The 20,622-nt window shown below is 38.0% G+C and overlaps 1 protein-coding gene across 2 annotated transcripts in view; it reads right to left on the bottom strand.

Moving 5' to 3' along the window:
- The window catches only part of kcnt2a (potassium channel, subfamily T, member 2a), a 28,806-nt gene extending 8,767 nt beyond the window's left edge, over positions 1-20,039 (bottom strand). The window contains exons 1-22 of one of the 2 annotated variants that reach the window (XM_030776062.1): positions 19,945-20,039; positions 18,666-18,745; positions 18,299-18,385; positions 17,694-17,709; positions 17,094-17,142; positions 16,853-16,912; positions 16,067-16,141; positions 15,630-15,713; positions 14,524-14,618; positions 10,472-10,652; positions 9,190-9,354; positions 8,248-8,384; positions 7,628-7,691; positions 6,822-6,930; positions 6,312-6,420; positions 5,482-5,631; positions 2,670-2,878; positions 2,157-2,373; positions 1,938-2,043; positions 1,410-1,582; positions 1,066-1,137; positions 307-441 (exon numbers count right to left, since the gene is read on the bottom strand). In XM_030776062.1, coding sequence (XP_030631922.1) covers positions 307-441; positions 1,066-1,137; positions 1,410-1,582; positions 1,938-2,043; positions 2,157-2,373; positions 2,670-2,878; positions 5,482-5,631; positions 6,312-6,420; positions 6,822-6,930; positions 7,628-7,691; positions 8,248-8,384; positions 9,190-9,354; positions 10,472-10,652; positions 14,524-14,618; positions 15,630-15,713; positions 16,067-16,141; positions 16,853-16,912; positions 17,094-17,142; positions 17,694-17,709; positions 18,299-18,385; positions 18,666-18,745; positions 19,945-20,039 — 2,468 coding nt within the window. The remainder of the gene's footprint in view (positions 1-306; positions 442-1,065; positions 1,138-1,409; positions 1,583-1,937; positions 2,044-2,156; positions 2,374-2,669; positions 2,879-5,481; positions 5,632-6,311; positions 6,421-6,821; positions 6,931-7,627; positions 7,692-8,247; positions 8,385-9,189; positions 9,355-10,471; positions 10,653-14,523; positions 14,619-15,629; positions 15,714-16,066; positions 16,142-16,852; positions 16,913-17,093; positions 17,143-17,693; positions 17,710-18,298; positions 18,386-18,665; positions 18,746-19,944) is intronic. The other variant, XM_030776064.1, reaches the window with a different exon arrangement.
- Positions 20,040-20,622: the final 583 nt, after the last annotated feature.

The following is a 20,622-nucleotide window of genomic DNA, read 5'->3' on the forward strand; positions in this document are numbered from 1 at the left end:
AATTTTTTTAAGCCAATGAGAACACAAAATCTGCAGCTTTGTGACTATGAAAATGTACAAAGTGGAAAATTTGAAGTAAATATTGCCCTCTGCTGCTGAATGTGAACAAGTCTCTGTTAAATCATATATTTCAGTGTAATCATATGCAAAATGCCATACTACTGTTTGCCACCTAATAACAATTATAACAACAACAATAATCATCATTGTTGTCTTCATCATCATCATCATCATCATCGTCACCATCTTCCCTTGTTTAAATGCTCTAAATATGGGCAATGAAAAGCATTGGAAAATAACTCTCACCTGAATGGTGTCTGCACATTGACAATAGTCTTGGCATCTGCCATGTAGTCTTCCTCTGCACACATTGTACTCTCTTTATCTACCACCACCATATTGGCAGCAAAGGAGATTCCACAACGCAACAGGTCATCCAGGCTTTCGGACACAGAAACAGAGAGATTTCACATTCCATTGAGTAAACAGGTGGAGAATGGCAGGAAATGAAAATATTTTATAAGAGGTCATGGAGCAGATCAAGGCCATTCTTTTATGATTATTTTTTGCTTTGTCCTGTACTTAACTTATTTATACTTTTCTCACTTTTTAGTGCTTGAAGTAATTCATTCTCTTTTTTAAGCAGGAATTAAAGAGTGACATTTCAAAGCCAAGTGATAAGAAATTAAAACACAAATAGGAATAGATTTTTCATTACAAATAGACATTAAATGGAGCCCGGCCATCAGAACAGAGTAATGGTATCCGAGTGATAATGATGCTGCACAGGACAAGGGCAAACACAGTTAATGACTGAATGACTGATAATGCTTACAGACATTGTATATGACTGCTCTTTAGTGCTCTTACATCTACAGCAGAGCAAAACAATACATTTGTTCAGCCTTCACTTTGTAAAGATGCTCACATTTTTCCATCAAACTCATCTCCAAACACATTGATCTAACTTTTAAAACGTGATCAGCTGCCATTCCTTGCAAAATGCTTTATGAATCAGTTTGACATGTGATTACTATCGGTAATGTCAGTTTCACCTATTCATACCTATCAATTGATCCAACCATGTAGTAAACCATTGGGAACCAGCATATGGTCTCCAGAAACTGTGTGTCAGGCCTATGAGAAAATCAGACATAAACCCATTCGTCTATCCAGTGTTTAGTTTGAAAAATCAGTATGTGCAATTTGAGAAAGTGCGGAATTTAAACTTGAGGAGGGAAGGGACATTCCACAAACAGAAGAGAAAGATGTTGTTGGTGACCAGATATAGACGGGGAGGAATATTACAGACTGTCAGACAGAAAAGAGGACGAAGTTACAGGTAAGAAAACGTAATGTACAAGGGCTGAAGCAAGGGATGAAAGAGGGATATAAAAGAGAAAATTTACGGATTATCCAGGAGTAGCACAATAGGATTTAGTTCTTTCTTCGGCCTGTATGAGGCTCTTAAAGGTACAATGAAATTATATAAGCCATTTCCTGCCGTCTCAGCTGACACAATAATGGGCTTGTTCTTGAAACTGTATGCTTTGGCATCTTCATAGTAATTGTGTTTACAGCACTGTAACAAAATCCAAAGGATGCCATGTAACATGATGTAACAGGATTTAACACAATGCAGTAAAGTGTTACAGGATGTAGTAGAACACTCCACAATGAGCAGAATAAAATTTCATACGTTTTTAACCATAATTTAGCAAATTGTAACACGACGTAATACAGTAAATGTATCTGCATAATGTATAAACAACACAACAGTATATTGCATCTCAACGTAATACTGTACACTGGATTGTGAAAAATTAAATTTTAATATAACATAATAAAATATCTCTTTAAAAGGGTTTTAAGAATGTTTCTAGCTCTATTCCAGTATTCTCTGGACTTTGAGAAATTCACAGTTTCAAATGGACTACCTTCTCCAGTCTCAGACAACAGAATGGCACTTTCTGCTGCCGTAAATGACAAAGAGTAGGTGAACTACCAATATAGGGTGGATTTGGAGGATATCCTTTAACATACCTGGCAAATATAAGAACAGAAAAAGAAATTTTCAGTAAACGAGCAACACTGATTGTCTTTTTAAAAATCGATTAATGGATTTACCTTTCTTCTTAAAAGGGAATTATACATACCCCTCATTCAACTGGTCATCACTGGAGGGCAGCATTTCATCCTCTGAATGTTCACTAGAGAGGTCACATGTTTGAAGTGAGGATGTGTCCACCACCTCCAGCACAGGTGCTATGCTGGGCCTCCTGCTACCTGCTTTACCAGCATCAGTGGGGAGAGTGAGGGTGGAACCACAACTGGGTCTGTTGCCAGTGTCCTGGAGATCTATGGCCACAGTGCCTTTAAAAACACACACAAAATAGAAGTTCACATCTGGGGAGATTGCTTTAGAAATACAGATTAGATCTTTCTTTCGATGAAATACTTTTAGAGTACACAAGGAACATAATTTATAACATATTCAAATGTGGGCAGGTATTACAGATGCATAAGGCAGATGAATATCACAAGCCAAGTTCAAGTTATAACAGTGAATGTGTGTAAAACATACGAGTACATCTGTGAATGAACCCTGGACTACCTGCTCGCAGGCTAAAATAAACAAGACTTGATTTTAGAATGATAATTCTTCTGACCCATGCTGGCAAGGATGCTGTGCACAGGGAGGCGTGTCTTGTATCCATTCTTCCTGCCTTCTTTCTGGGCTTTGAAAGTGGAATTTTCCTCCTTGGTGATGTTGATGTAAAAGCATATGTCTGTTGATCTCATGATGTACTGAGGACCTGGGTTCAAGCGGATGCTCTTGCTGTCTTCTCGACAAACGCCGATAAGGCAAATCCCATACCTGCATATGGACAAATAGGTGAGGGATAATGTGTAGTCTGCTGGTCATTATCGAAAAACAAGGCTGCTTTCACACTAGGTCCATTTTGCTGGTCTGCAATTCTGCTGAGCTGCTCAGATAAGGAGGTTTTTTGCGGAGACAGGCGGCAATGCGAAATGAATTTGCAGCTTTGCTTGCGAAGTATAGGCCTACACGCATACCTTCAAGGTGAGCGAACAGTGTGGCTACTTGCAGTTATTTCCCGAATAGTTTTTAGATGCGACAAGCGTGAATTGCCACGTAGCTGTCCTCTAGTCACTATTTTTAACTCTTCGCGTTTTTGAAAACTGCCTGTTAATTAATAAAACTAATTACACGTCACCAATAGCGTTTACTTCCTGGTTTTGGATCGGACAGCTTTCACAACGATGTGAACCGCACTCGAGTTCAAGTGAACCGTACCCCAGATCCCCGTTTTCTGGAGGACTCGGGTACGGTCTCATGGTTCACATCCGAGTTCGAAAAACAGCGTTCACACCAGCAACACGAACCGACAGGGTGAACCGGAACCCGACGCGCAGCAGAGGGGTCTTGTTTCGTCCTAAAGGGATTTATTTTTCGATAACGACCGGCAAACTATACATTATCCCGCTTATTATACGGTTACTTGCCAAAATGATAAAAGAAACTTAACAGAATTTTCAGTTTTAATGATTTTATTGCTGATTGGAGGCTTCCGCTGAGAAAAATAGTTCTTCTAGCAAGTAGAACTTTAAAGTTGCAAGTGTTGCGTAGCCACCTGTTAAGGCGCTTTTGCACCGAACAGTTCTAGGGTCTAATTCGATAGGAACTACCACCTGTGGAGCTTCCCCTAGAACTACATTCGTTCTAGGGCCTTTTTTCTGTTTGCTTTCGCACCGCCAGTAGGAACGCTGAAGTGACGTAAGCCGGCCGACGGTATAGCAGCTAAGAGCTGTTGTTTATGACTAACCAGGATAGCTGCACATTTTGAAGTACAAATTTAATGACTTTTAAGACCTTTTAAATACCTCCAAAAGGAAAAAAAGAACCATTACTGCGGCAAAAGAAATCGACAAACTAGACTACAGTATACGCAATGAGTTTTATTGAATTTGAATGACAGAAATATTGATTGCACATTAGATAACCTATAACTGCCTTCTCATTAACGAAAATAAAACTGTATGGCGATAAACCCAGTCCAGTGGAGAAAATAATTTCCCAATGCATTTATGCATTTACCACCGCAGTAGCAGTGAATGACTTGATGGGCATAGTACTTTTCGGGTGCTAGCATAGCGCTTGTGCCTGACCCTTGCTCGCGGCATCGTGTTTTTTTTCCCCGTTTTTCCACGCCGCAGCCCTAAAATCGTAAGCTGGATAAACACATTCTTATTTTAGGTTAAAATGCGGATCACAGCCACACAAGCGGACACACAAGCACCTACCGAAGCGGAGTGTACGCTACCTCTTCAATGTACAAATATACATTGGACGTTGCAAAATGGTCATTGTTGGGGGATATAAAATACCGGTAAAATAAAACATAAAAACCATGTGCCCCCTCCTACAATTCCAGACATTTTTAGACATGAATATCAAAAGCAAAATGTAATACGGTCCAAGACTTTATATTTTGCACGGATCTTTAAAAATGGCGCTTGTAATCATCGTACACCTACGTCACAAGGTTCCTATTGTGCCGCAAAAGTACCTACCCTGGAGTAGGGGCTAAAAAAGCCCCTCAAAACGGCGTTCTTAGAACTAAAATCGTTCTAAGTTCCTGCGGTGCGAACACGCCAAAAAGGGGGTACTTTCTCAAACAGTTCTAAGAACTATGAAAAGTTCCTCCGGTGCGAAAGCGCCTTTAGTCTACCCGCAGACGCGTCAACTTTTTGTTACAGAGTAATAGGTCAAGCATTCTGTCTATTGAAATTAAATTGAACGTTTCCATTAATGGTGCAGTTTGAGAGAATCAATGGCACATCACAGGGAAGTTGAAGATGATGTCCCCATTCATTTCTTGTCTTTGATTGTCCAGAGATTGTCAAATTACCATGAATTTCCGTTACGATAAGTGAGCGGACTACTTGCGGAATGATATGAAAGAGGTGGATCAGAAGCACAAAACCCGTTACCATTGCCAGCGGCCGTTCATTTTTCTCATTTTTTTTCAGTGGTCATTATCAAGAAATATCGGACCTCCAAAAGTTGGGATGGCTCATGCAATTCAATGGAACTCTGCATTCTGAGGAACTGTATAATAATGAAAGTTAACGTTCAAATGACCACACCAAAGAAAGGCACAAATTGAACGACTCTCACCAAACAGTTGCCTTTCTGCCAGTCATCATCCAACACATATCTAAAAATGTGTCATTCCTCTAGGTGAAATATATCTGTGAGAGGTTTAAGCAATACCTTACAAACATAGCCAATTTTAACCATCTCCCACAAGACAGTTTATTTACACAGAAGAACTCACACACAAACACTGTTAGCAAAAATGACAACACATATTAAAATGACTTGATCACTCATGGAATGGTAGAGGCATATCCATTGCTAAAGGTACTCATTTCTGCCCTTCCACCCATACTCACTTTTTATGCCCGTGGAAGGAGGCGTATGTGAAGCTTTTTCCTTCGTATTCTGAGAAGACAAAACTTTCTCTCATCAGGATGCTGTAAACTTCATTCCCAGAACACTTCCCGTAGATTCTATGCCACTGTTCAGGAGACTGCTGTCCCTCCCTAAAAATGAACCAATGAATGATGTCACAAATCAATAACACCAACAGGGTTTAAGCACCTTAGTCATACTCAGACATACTCACTCACTGGAACAGAATCTTCTGCCAGTTTCAACAACTGGGTGGATTTGAACTGACCTCCCACCCATAATGAGCTTAAACAAATTAAATTAATGTAGTGGTGCAGTATTGCAAATCTTAAGTCTTGAGAGGAGTCATAAATATAATCCCTTGATTTTGTTGCTAAACCATAAACAGACACATGAAACATTAATCAAACTATAAATAATGAACTGGATTGCCCTCTTGTGCATTGTATTGCAAGTACATGTACTTAATTCTTAAGGCACTGGTAGAATCCCCTTTTTCTTCACCCTTTATCTTTACCATACCAAGGAGATCCATAATCTCAAACAGGATTGCATGATATCATGTTGTTGTGCTGTGTTACTAATTGATATTGTGTTATTGTAATGATTTATTATGTCAGGACCTTCCTTTAATAAATGTATTTGCAATATAATTTTCACAATTTGATGTTTCGTCACAATAGGCTGGCGAAGCACACTTAGTAGTGTGATACGATATTAAGACCAAACACTGAACAGAAGTTAGTTAACTATCTGAATTAAAAGGGTTCTGTGAAACTATCCAGTTTCAGTAAAGAGAAAGAGAACTCACAAGCCTTGTGAGGTGTGCACCAGAAGGGTAATGAGGGTAGAGGTCGCAGGGCAGATGCAATTCAGGGCCAGCAAAGCATACTTAAACTCCTCCTCACAAACAACGTGATCTAAGTTAAGAATAATTAGTTTACCACACTGCAATGTAACAACATGGGCTGTCACAAAACCACCTAATATATCTGAAAAAATGAGATTAGACATTCAAGCACAGGGAAAAGTGGAGTCTGTGAAAACTGACAATCCATTGTGCAATGGTTAAAACAGCATATTCCACAAAATGGTCCTTATAACCAAGTCAAGAATAGATGGCTTCTCCTGCTGGATGAATTATTCAGCATAGTAAACCAGGAACAATAAACCAAGTTAAAAGAATAGAAATAGAAACAGAAACAGAAATAGAGGATATATTTAACCACAACAAAACTTCTGGACCATTTATGTCTGTAATGATGTGTAGCTTATTTTCTGTTGAGCATGTAGGGGGAGCATTTCCGTGTCTATTTTGTACCTGCAAACTTCACATGGAATTTGTTTTCTGGTTTGAGAATTTGTACATAGATAGGGCAGTTTGGAGCAAAGTCCTTCACTGCCCAAGCTCGTAAGATTGTCTGATGATCCTGCAATGCAAAGACACAGGTGTAATTTCAGTAGAGAAATTTTCAGTAGAGAAACTATTGCAAATTCAACAAAAACCTGAAAACTGGCTGAAACTTTTTGTGAGACAAAAAGACTCTTGGAATTCAGAAATTTTCTCATCTGATTCAGCTCCTCATCCAACCCTTGCTTAGTTGAATCTTAAATGTATGACTGTTGAGTGCTCATGTAATTATTCAAAAACAAAGAAAAAAAAGTTACAGGAAAACCTAAGGAAATCTCTCAAACTGCTGTGTTGTCTGCTCTTGAAAGACAAAGTGTTTGTGGTATTTTATTTACTGCTAAAGAGGCAGAGCTGCTGTGATTCATTTCCAGCTCTTAGCTCACTGAAATTAGTTCCATGAGAGCCTCCCGCAGGGAAGCGTAGGTGCTATGAGTTGAAGAGCTGTATTTTTTGCTAACCGCGCATCACCTTCAGGAGTGGTGTCCCTGACAAATGCTCCATCAGGATCATTGTGCTATTTATACTGTCTCTGTGTCTGCATTGAAGTGTACACTACTCCACGAATACATTTGCAAAGGATTGGAACGTTATGCTGAGAAACAATTTCTTGTTCCCGAGCGCCGGCAAAAAGAGCTTCAATTATGGACATTCCTTCTTTCTTACTCTTCTTTTTTCTTTCTTTTTAAATAAAGATTCCAGGTGTTCATTGTACATACTGCGGCAGTGCGGTCCATTTCACAGCGGCTGCTGAGAATGAAGCAGGCTTCAGCATTGTCCAGTCTGCAGAACCAAAAAATTTTAAATTTGCATTGCCAGAAAAAAATTGGAGCAACCAACATTCACAAGCTACCCAATAAATGACTAAAACTACATCAAAGAGACAAAGAAAAATGTCTAAAAGTGTAAAACATACATACAGATATGCGTACAGGCAAGATATATACATGTAATAAAATATGTAGGAAGAATTCACTTCAGTTATTATAAATATTTTAGGATTAAATCCAGTTTGGTACCCAGGAATGAAAGAATAAACTGAAGATTGTTATAATGTATTGCTTCTAAAGAGACCAAGAAAACAGCTTGCACAGTTTCAGCAACTCAGAGACAAGATTACCAAAAGACAGTCGCTTTGTGAGGATGGCAGTGTTTTAGATGTGCTAAACCAGACATTTTAGATCAACTGCATAGATCCTGATTTAAAACAAATCAACAGTTTTGCTGGTGAATTCGTTCTGGAGGAACACCACTCCTGACACATTTAAATAGTAACTCAGACTCTGATGAATTGAATGAAACTAAATAAATGGAATGGTTCCTTATGGCTGTGTCTTACTTTGCTCTGAACAGATCCTGGTCTTTGAGGGCGGAGCCCTGGAGATAAATGACCCTCTGCGACCAGAGTGGGATCTGCAAGACCCGCCGGACCTGAGCATCCATCTCTGTCGGGCACAGGATGATGACATAGTAATCCTGGAAGACAGAGGCACCCAGCGAGGGTGATTAATGAAAGACGTCTAGGCAGGCTGGCTCTAAACCGGCAGTATTAGGGCACATTAACCTGCTATTCTCTGCCCACACTGTCAGCGCACTGATTTATTACCCACGATTGTTGATTATTCCCGCTCCAAAAGTATCCTAAGGACAGAATGAGAGAGAGAAAGAGAGAGATAGGGAGACTGCTTCTAGTGTATCTGAACCCCTGTCTAGAAAAGCAGAACTTCTCTGTCTAGATGGACCACCAAGACACAATGGGTTTTAAAATTCAGTGCCACTAAAAACAGACTGAATTTGGACCACAGACATAGAATCTGTGTATTAATGTAGTGGATAAGATATTTAACTGTATCTTGGCTGTTTAGTTGTATGAGAGCTCCCAAGATTTTTATAGTATTCATTTTACAGTAAGAGAGAACAATCACCATCCCAGACAGCTACAAGAGAAGTCTGAGTCAGCAGATGCAATTTATCTGCATCAAATTAGGCCTTATACGAAATGTTGCTCAAATATAGCCCTTTGAAAGGGCCACCCACCCTGCTCCATAAGAATTAGGTTTCAGTCCAATTTTAGCAGTCCCAAACCATTTTTTAAAAGTCATTTCCGCTTGAAGTTCAACTGAATCGCTCAGTCGGAAGCTTCCTGATTTGTCGCCTGAGCAGAAACATACATTAAAGAATTATAAGATTGGATGAAAAAATACAGCCACTCCATTAAGTGTAATTTTTTTTTTTTTTTTTTTTTTTTTAAGAGTCCTCCTTCCTTTTCCGGCAGGCTTACCTGGAGCCTGGGATGGGCATAGAACTCATTGAGGAAGTCCATGAGCAGGTCTATCTTGAGTGAACTGACACACAACACGACATGTCTCTCTGTTTCCGCCCGGTGCCGGCTGTAGTTCCCACCAGACTTCTGCCGCTCCATCCATAGATAGGCCAGCTGCTCAAACTAACACAAGCATGGAACAACAAAAAAGAAAGGACTTTTCATGATTGCGGACTTGGAAACACTGGAGTCTTATATCAATTGAGTTTTGATAAAATGAATTTCCTGTCCTATTCTCTTTAAGCAGAATTACATAAATTATTTTCTGCGCTACCAAGACCACTGATATTTGGTATTAGAAAAACACCACAAAAAGCTAAACGTGCTTTAATCTTCTGCTCTTGATCATCTGTTTAGCCTGAAAATATCTGAGTCCAACATGGCTGTTCCCCCCAGTGCCTAATAAGGATTTAAATGAATCCAAGCAGAGCTGCTGAGGTCACCAAGCAGAATTAAGGAGACAAAGCCGGGGGGGGGGGGGGGGGGGGGGGGGGGGGATGTACAGTATTTTATCCCTCCAAAAAAAAAACATTGTTTTACATGACACAAGTTGTAAATATGATCTAACAACATTGCTTTGAGGATTATGCTTGGCACCTGATTGTACTGAAGATAAATCACACAATAAGTTTAGGGGCCATGTTCTTGAAATGTTTTAATCCTTGTAAAGCACTTTGTAACTTTGTTTGGAAAAGTGCTGTATAAATAAAGTTATTGTTGTTGTTGTTGTTGTTTAACTGCTTAAAGTCAGTAACACTGGCAGCCTGACCATGTCTTTAGTCCTTGATTTAAATTTAATACATAATTAAATTACCTAGTTAGAGTATGAATATATTATACTATCAGATTAGAGTTTGAATATATTTTTACATGTATTTAAGAAACCTGTTCTCAATGATCTTTAACTATAGCCAAGCATGTATTCAGCCAGACACCCAGAAATGTATAAAGGCACTGGGCTGTTATGAGCTTTATAAAACAATTGTAAAACTTGAATAGGGAACTGAATAGGGAACCATACAAATATGACTATTAGGTGTAGAAATATATACCAACACATGTAAAGTACATTCCTCTAATGTATATTTTAGAAAATGTATTATTAGCAATTGCATTGTGTAATACATAATATGCATTAATAAGTTATACTACCAGTGTGAATTTAAATATATTAGAACACTATCAAATATATGTTCTATATTTATTTCATGCTTTAAAAATGTATTTGTAAAAATGTCACCTGGATGGGAAGGACCACCAGAGCTACACATATCATAATAACCACTAGTAGTTTGGACGGCCAGATGTTGGGGGTAACGTCACCAAAGCCCACCGTGGAGAATGTGACAACACAGAAGTAGAGTGAGTCAAAGAGGGTCAGTTTGTTGCCAGCACGCTCCAAGTGCTGGATCCCACAGATGCTGCAAAAAGACATAGTGTTCACTGCAACTGTGCAGCCCTTCCCTGCAACTGAATTCACCCAGATTTCATTAATGTATTAGCAAAAATGACTCATCAGTTTATGCATTGGTTTTATGTTTGGGAGGACTAAAACAATGCCCTAAAATTCACTCTTAATTCCTTAGTTGATTATTGCTATACTGTAATGTAACATAAAGACTATATACAGTAAGACCTAAAAGAGATCAGAGGCTTCAGATGTAATATTGTTCCTTATCAGAATGATCATGCTAGCTAACAATAATAGAAAAATAATAAATAACCTGAGAAAAAATACATAATTTTGTACAGAGTAACTAATTACCTCAACAAAGTAATAAGAGACTTTGTAAAACATATTCTGTCTCTGAAGAAAAAAAAAATAGTTTTAAATTTATGGCTAAATGGCTATCGCGGGTAGGTACTTGATGTATTCCATGTTTCAGTCATGCCACTTGATCCCATCTTAATAAATGAAATGAAGCAACAAAAAATATGAAAACAGCTGCTACTATGTCGTTGCACTAACATAAATGCCTTTTCCAAATTACTGCCACAATTTATTTGTCTTTGGAGGGTTCAGTTACTGTGGCTTTCCCCATAAGGAGCTGTTGTGGGGTGTGTGTGTGTGTGTGTGTGTGTGTGTATGAATGGTTGTTTGTGTAACATTAGACTGAGCCCACAGCAAATCTAATTTTGGTCGGTTGTACCACAAAAATGATTACTGCCACTGTCTCCTGCCGTCACCCTCCAACGCTTCCTTTTAGTTATGATGCCATAGTAAGGTCTGCCAGAGTTTCATATAGCATTCAGCTGACCATGTAACTCATACACTCTCCTTCAGCACACAAGTGTAACTTTTTTCCTCAGTAGTACCCATATTGACAGTTCCTCTCCTGCATATCTACTTGCCTCCCTGACGGGGAAAGCTGCTTTCCATCTGTATATACAGATGTATCCAACTAGTCTATGGGCATATGCGCCCAAGGAAACCTGACAAGAGTCCCAGATGCATGTGAAATATAATTTGACCTGCCAAAGACACCATGTGCAGCCATCTATCAGCATGACAGTTTGCTACAGTGTTGAGAACACCTCCCTGACTTACAATTTAACATCAGGGAAACATCAGCGAAATGATGCATTAAATCCAAGTGTAATGACCGGCTGAATCAGGCATTGATAAAAATACAAGTAGCCGTGTTCTGGGATGGTCAGCCAGACAAGGGTACCATCCCTTCAGAGACTCCTAGTATTAGTCAGGCACATGCATAGCTGCAAGCGAATCTGGGGGAGTAGTTGCTTGGACACTAGCAGACAAAAAGAATTAGTGGCTGACTGCATAATTATTGGAGGACGCATGTGCAAATACTGACTCTCCCACATCAGAGCAGGAATTGTGAAGTGAGGGTACACAATAGCACAAGGAATTGGAGGTCCTAAACTGGGTTGAAAAAAAACATTTTGTTCATATAACAGACACTTTTATCCAGAATGTCAAGAAGGGCATTCAAATTTAGTAGATTAGAGCTGATAACATAACACCATCAAACACAGATGTTTCTCCTGAATAAAACAGGGCCAGTCATAATGCCCTTTTTTCCCTACAAATGTGCTATAGTGGCTAAGGACAGACTGAATAGAGAAACAGCCAGAAAATATGAGTTTTTGCTTCGTGACAATGTTTAAAAAAAAGCACTGCTAATTGAATAGAATAGAATAGAATAGAACAGAATAGAATAGAACTGAATTGAATTGAACTGATCTCAATTTGCCGGCAACCCTAATTAGGATAAGCGGCTTTGAAAATGAATGAATGAATGATCTAAATTTTATATTAATGCAAAAAAAAAACAATGAAAGACTCCAAATGTTTCCTTTGATCCTTTTGACTTGGATAAAGTGATATGTCATACCTGGCAATCTAGCAGATAAGTGATCTCTTGTGTATTCAGTGGCTCTCTGGTAAATGATTACACTGTGAACTTTAAATATTGTGTGTAAGGACAAACTCTGAACAAACACACATTTACAGGAATATTCATTTCATTTATGGAAATCCTGTCTGTTACAGCCAAAACACTAGACCTGTGCCAAATGTCAAATGTAAACAGTTAGTGCTAAAGACAGACTGCTCAAAACAGACTCAAATCAGGAACACATCTAAAAATCCTTCAAAAGAAATAATAATATTTGCTGAAAAGTAAGTAAGATAAGAAAAAAAAACACTTCTGATAACAGTGAATTGCAAATTCATCATTTCTAAAGTAAGAGAGTGAATTTCTTGTGTATCTTTGACTGCTTTCCTCTTTCGTTTGCTGTAGCAATCAGAATGACCTGCAGTTTCTAAATAAACAGGTCCAGAAAGAGGACACTAAAAGCATGGAGATTCACTTAAGCAGTTGAGATAATGGCCGTGTCTCAACCGCTTGGCTGTCATTAGCTGAAATGTGTTAGACACAAGGGGAAAGACCAACCAGCCTGTGATGCTCAACCACTGCAAGTCCAAGTCACTCCATAAATTTCAAATCAACATCCAGTGACATGTTTTTTTATATTGTGGACTCTTAAATCAGTTGTCTACTGAGTAGAGACATCAGATAAAAGTCTGTTTTATCATTGTCATTAGCTGACCCCCCCCCTCCACACACACACACACACACACACACACACACACACACAAATGTACACAAAGGTACAATAAAACAAAAGTCATGGGCCATTACACTAATGGGGACTGCTACACTCAAGAGTGCAGTTTCAAACAAGGATAGCATTATATAAGTTATTAATAAGTTATTAAGCTCTCTGGAAACACACTAAATCAACAACACTATAAAAATACTAGAAAATTATTCTCGTAGTGTAATTCCAGGTATATTTGCATTAGGCAGTTTCGTCCTGTGAGCCATTACTATAGTTACTCTGCGGAAATATTATTACAGTTTTTTCTCTGCAACCAAACTGTAACCAGTCCTGAAGAATTCATCCAATCAAGTAACTAGCCAATGATAATAATAATAATAATAATAATAATAATAATAATATAAAATGCCTAAATTAGTAGCACCCTCACCATCGTAGCAAAGGACTGGGTTTTAAAAAGTCAGGTGCTCTTATCTGCTCAATGAGTGTTTGAGCAGATGCACAATATTAGACCATAAAAAGTATAAGCACAAACAGTGTAGTGACCGTGGTAATACAGAAAATTCTATAATCCTCTAATTACATGGAAACTTCCAGACCTTCACGGCCTTCTATTTGTAGAATTGTGTCGTATTGTGGTATGATGTTTAATTTTTCTTTTTGCTTCACTGAAAAAAAAAGACCTATGGAAGGAAAAGAGAGCCAAAAGAGTATAGCAGAACACATCAAATGGATGAGTGGAAGGCAACTGACGCAGGACAATAAAGCAGGAAATTGGGGATCTATGCGGCTTTACACAAATGGACAGACTAAAAAAGCAAGTCAGGAGTTCACAATCCTAAGTGCTTAACAACATGAGGAGGAAACCACAGAAAATTAGCTGAGAGTCAATCCCTGTGTTTTGCTACTGGTTCTGCTTAGAACCTTGCACATGCTTCTAAGCCTGTAATCTTCAATCTATCAATTAAGTTAAACTGTAAATGATAAACATATGATGCATGTCATCATTTTAGCACATTTATGCATGTTTTCAGTGCAATTGAGACACCATTTAAGCACAATTGCAACACAGGGATGGTCCACTCTGTTATTTTTGAATGTGAGTGCAATACATGATAAGCACTCAAAGGATCATTTGGCCTGTGACCACATTCACTTTGTATGTGTGGCAACTGTGGTGAAGTGCCTTTACTCTCTTGCACTCACCAGGTGAATATGAGACATATGAGTGTGGATATCAGGATGAGGACTTGATTGAACATGGCTGACTGTGTCCTCTGGATGGCCCGGTGAAGGTCATTCTAAGGAGAGATCCAAACAAGAAAGTAAAGTCCTTTGTTGTGCTTAATATTATCTCAAATATCCATTTAGATATTGGTGTGTACAGAGTGGAAACCCCTCAGAAATGCTAGAGACAGGTGCAGGTGTAGCAAATAGTAGTCAAGAAAGACACTTAACCTCAAATCAAACTCTTTTACATACATTTACTCATATATGATTAAATCACCAGACCAAGTATATCAGGGTTTCAGACATTATATTTCAGACATTGTATTTCAACACATTTGTTTGACAGTACAGTTCAGTGCAACTGGTAGTGCAGTGTAATTTATGCCATCAACAGGGCTTTCTGATGCCATATCATTCTTCCTCTCTTTACAGCCTGACTGAAGGTGCTTCTTAGCCCTCTGTTTTGGTGAGATGGGGAAGACAGGATGTCCAGTGTGCTGACCACTGTGCTCCAATCAATGTATCATCACCCACTGCACAATAAGACCCATGTGAGCTGCTGAACATGGGGGTCTTGATTCAAACAATGTAATAATTAATCGGAACAAATTGGGATTTCCTTCATTTTTATAGCTCAGGATATGTATTCAAATGAAATAAAGTGTTTGGGTTGATTTAATAATGAGAGATGATTCATGATTCATGAATTCAGCTTCGATTAACACTCCAAATTGAGCCCACTAAAACTGAACTCATCTCATCTCTTGTTTTAGGGCTCTTTAAAATGATCTTTTCAATAGTAAATCACCTGTTTATGGATATTCTAGTCATGTTGTCACAACTATGACTGTTGTGATGACTACAAAATGCAGCATGATTTAAAAAAAAAAAAAAAACTACACCATGGATCAAAGGTAAGCCTTACAGTAACAATTTGAGGTAATTCTTAAATATCAGATAATTAGTTACAGTGAAAACAAACCTCCCAAATAAAATTAGTTATAATATTATCACAGTATTACTAATCTTATTTTAGTGTTATTTCATTTCTGATATTCATTTTTTACTACTTTTTCACTCACAATCATGTTTTCCAAAGCATGTTTTGCCAGCCAGCAGTTGAGAAAAACTGGAATGAACAAATTTCGAAGAGGATAATAGATGACCTGAAAGAGAGAGAAACCTAAGTATCAACACACACCAAATCTCAGGACTTTTTGTGAACTCATAAGAGATCTGACAATTATTCAAACTTATTAAACTCATTCAAACAGATCCCATAAATAATTTCAAATGAATCCTAAATGAGAGAAAAATATGTCTGACTGTGAAGAAGAGTTGACCATATTTAAGGATCAGTGAACAGATTCCATCAAAGTTTTTTTTTTCTTTTATCCTTCTGGTGACAACTCCCACCAAATACAACTAAACACTTAGGTAAAAAAAAAACCAACAACATAACATGCCATATTAAAATGAAGGACATTTTCATCTACATAACTGTTCATTAGGCACCCACCGTAATTAGGAAAGGTACCGTATTCACCATCTCCAGTATGAACGTGACTCGAAGGATCTGCTCCCATATGTTACCCTATGGTGTGAGCACAGAGACAATGAATACCCAAAATTGCAATATTACAATTTCCAATTCCCTTTTTTATGAACAGTTCCTTTTTACCGATCTCCAAATAGGCAACAATGGAGATGAAGCTGTCTAATTTTTAATGTTGTTGAGTAAAATAAGTAATTTTTGAAGAAATTCATGACAAAGCCATACAGCTACCATAGCACAAGTTTATTTTCAATGATAATTGTTGAAATGGAATGATGATAACACTATGCAGTCTAATGTAGATCCTGTTATATTTTTTCATCACTAACATTACAAGTTGATTAATGCAGCCATTATAAAGTAGCAGTTAATGTTGAAAAGGCAAATAATCACATACAACACAATGCAGCAGATGTTTTCTTCATTTTCCTATCTGACTCTAACTCTGTTCTTGTGTCCACAGATCTTCTCAACAATAATTGTATTCTATCCATCTTTATCCAACAATAATTGTATTTTATACATCTAAACATTTAATCTGTCTTCATCAAACTTACAAGGACTACAAAGCTGTCTAATCAGGGTGGAACTATCTGGAACATGATAGGAAGCTGAACTGTTTCCAGTCAAGTGCACCTGCTTGACACTCATTGATTAGAGAATCCACACAATCAATAGGACAGATTAAGAAGAATTAAAATAATAGGACTGCCTGCAACACTTCCTAAAAACAAGGAAGAAAATACTTACCTTGTAACTCAGATAGGTCAACAAGATTGTCTCAAAAAGACATATAAGTGCAACAAACACCTAGAAACAAATCAAACAAACAAGCGCACTCGGGTTGTTCAGCTGGTTGTTACGGAGCAGGAAAATAGATTGCATTGTACGTGACTCTCTATTAACAAGGCTACAGTGAGATGATCTGAGACGCAGTGCTAATACTTTAAAAGAGTGAAAATGTATACATGAATAACTCATTTGAATTCACCTGTAAAGCCCACAGGGGAAGACTTCTGTCAACCCATATTATCGGTCCCCTGAAAGACAAAGGCACTTTAACTTAACTTTAAAGAAGGACAAATTCAGTTAAACATTGAAGAACATCATTAAAGACTGTCCACACTTACCAGTTGATGCAGAACAAGGCGTAGGTTTGGTTGGGGCAACCCGAGCTTTATAGAAAGAAAATATCACCATCAACTGCCTTAGTGACCACGTCTAATAAGAAAACATTGTCACTGACGTTATTTTGTCTTGGGGGGAAAAAAATAGTCACATACTCTTAGACTCTGACTTTTAGCTGAGAAGTGCAGGAAATTTGAACAAAAACTACAGAAACCAATTACATAAATAATCATAGCTTAGCTCTGCTAAAATGCTAAAATGTCAGGGGAAGAACACAATACGCTATGATGATCTTTTTGTCATTATCTCGCCTACACACACTGCTCTTCATCTAACTCCTCACTCCAGTGGCAAGCCAGCATCTCTGTTCAAAGTAGAGCACTTAACAGGTGCTACGTTGTTCAGACAACCAGAACAAAATGGTGCTCAAAGTGACTTAAAGGAGTGCACTATAACCACTGACCATTTGTTTGTCTGGCCTGACCAGGACTTTTTCAGGCTTTTTATTTGTTTGTTTTTAATACTCTGTTTTCTGTGATAGTAACGACAGGAAGAATAACAGCCAGTAATTAGAGCAATAGTGTTTGATGTGTCAAACCGCAAAAGGCTAGCGTCATCTTAATGTCATTTTCTCCGCACTACCGCCTTCTGCACTCGGATAGAGTAAGAGGTGGTACGGGAATATGGTGTGGTATGAAATTAGAGTTACTTGGTTCATAAGTAAGGGATTTGATCTCCTCAGGTCCCTCCCTCCATTTTTAGTGAAATCATGGTCCCTTTGGGTCTCATACGAAACATAATGCATGACAATTATCTCCAAGAGATGATCTCGAGGCACTGACGTGAATTACTGAAACAATTTCCACTTTATTGTTGTGTGTTTGTGTGTGTGTGTGTGTGTGTGTGTGTGTGTGTGTGTGTGTTATTTTGTCTGTCTGTCTGTCTCTGTCTGTCTGTTTGTTTGTTTGCGTTACGTCCAATCAAATAAATGATACTGCAACAAAGACCAAAGGCACATCTCTGATTTTTTGTGCTTGTTGAGAATGATTACTCACTATGTGTGACCACTGGGTGTGTCCTCGAACACCACTCTACATATGTAGAAAAAGCAGCTTAAAACTTTGAGCGAGAAATGGAACACACGTATTCTGAGGCCTGGAAAAAGAAAAACTTCATTAATCCCTGTGGTTTATGAAACAAACCTATTTCCAAGCAAGAATAATGGAAATGACATTAACTATATAACTTAATGAAAACACATAAATCCTGCACATTTAAAATGTTACATGTCATTAAAAAAACAAGCATTTCTGACAATTTGTTTACATCTACAGAGTTGTTATCTAAGACATGTACTACAATACTATTCTCCTCTTATGGAGCATAAAACCAACACAAATTTAACAAGAGAAGGCATTCAGGAATAGTGACATACTTGATCTTTGGTTTTTGATGAAAAATAACTTGAGTCTCTCCTTGAAAGTGTTCTCATTGACATAGAATTCAACCTGCACACTGTGGGTGACAGAAAGGTATGAAACGTGTCGAAAGAGAAATGAGACATAATCTTAGATTAACAATATGTTCAGCTGAACTGAGCTTCTCAGTGTTGTAGTGTTCAGCTACATAGGACTGTGCAGCAAAGACATTGAGGAAGTTATTATTTTCATTTAGTCTGAAGATAACCACTTACCAGGCTATCATGTCAAAGACATCATGGGAGAGATTGCTTTCTGTGAGTGTTGAGCACGACATCATAATTGCACTTTTAGATGGAGATGATAATAGCAACTATAATGGTGACGCCCCAGATACTAGAAGAAAGTAACACGCCACCCCCCAAAGCCCAATATCTGGATACCCTTTAACCTTCATAGCATAGACACACTTTTGATATCACAATATTGAGAACTTGTATAAACCCTATATGTCATGAAATGATGGCAGATTACAAAGCTGGTGTAATATGCATGCTTAACACCATTCGCAAAGCCCGTGGGTCCCAGCAAAAAGATCATTTTGGGATGTGGAGAAGCCAAAACACAAAGTATTAAAAAGCCATATATAGTAAAAATAGGAGAAAATGATGTCATCATCACTGGTTTCAAGGTTTTTCCAGTGTGGGTGTGAAGTAGATCCATAAACAATAAACAAGCCACGGTATGCTAGCTCTTAAAAAGACATTCAACAAAACATTCAAACAAGGACAATGCATTACCCTCATAAGCATTAAGAGTCAAACGATTACTGAAAGAAGGGCTCAGTGATCTTTGTGTATTGTCTGACTTAACACAGAGTGAATGTCACAAAGAGATTACTACTATGGATAAACAGTTTTAAAAAATTATTTTATATATATATATATACACACAGAGAGAGAGAGAGAGAGAATATTTTTTTGAAACTGTTTATCTATACTTGTATGTATGTATGTATGTATGTGTGTGTGTGTGTGTGTGTGTGTGTAGATAGATAGATACATACATACATACATACATACATTTTTTTCAATGATTAACAATCACAGTTTTTTAGAGCAGTTACTATTGGATTACTCTCAGATTACATATATACACTTTATGTGATATTTGTACATTAAATCTTAAATGACTGATGTCTCGAGAAGAAATGTGCAATCTTGGTCATCTACTTTACCGTTCTCTAAAACTGAGTCTGAAGCAGTCTAACGGTAATCTTTGATACCAAAAACTTACCTGTCATCGTTTTGCCAAGTCTGGTCCCCGAGCAGTAAATCTCTAAATCTGTACCTGGGAGGTAGAGGAGGCACTTCGTTTTCTGGATCAACCATTTCTGCATAAAAAACGGGCGAACGCTTCAAGGATTTAATTTAATAAAGAATGCCAATCACCTCGCGTCTTGATTAGGATATCTAAAGTAACCTATCAGTTGCTACACCACACGTGTTTTTTTTTCATGTGTGCATATGCTACACACTCCATTGTCAATCTATATGATCAACAACTAGATATAGTACATCCGACTGTAGCTAGGACATGCGATGGGGATGTCGAAAAAATGGGTTTCTCGTGAACATCCCCACTACTCAGCCGAATTACATCATCAGCATCATTCCGCCTCCACAACGTTCATTTGGTTCGCAGCTCCCACATCTGGTATTTTCCAGTGTGGTGGGTCTGTCGACAATCCCCGTCACACTTGAAGACAATGCAGGCTTTAGTCAAGTATGTTCAATTCAAAAGTGAAAGCTTCCGCAATGTTCACGTTTAATTCACTTTTATACATTGATAAGCAACGAGCACAAAATGTAGTAATGTGTTCGCCAAAATAAAATGTGATGAATTAATTCATCTGAAGTTACTGGAAAGGTCCTAGGCTGCGGTGAGTCGTTTTTTTTTTTTTTTCAAAAACTC

This window comes from Chanos chanos, chromosome 5 (assembly GCF_902362185.1).
Source record: "Chanos chanos chromosome 5, fChaCha1.1, whole genome shotgun sequence".
Lineage (NCBI taxonomy): Eukaryota > Metazoa > Chordata > Actinopteri > Gonorynchiformes > Chanidae > Chanos > Chanos chanos.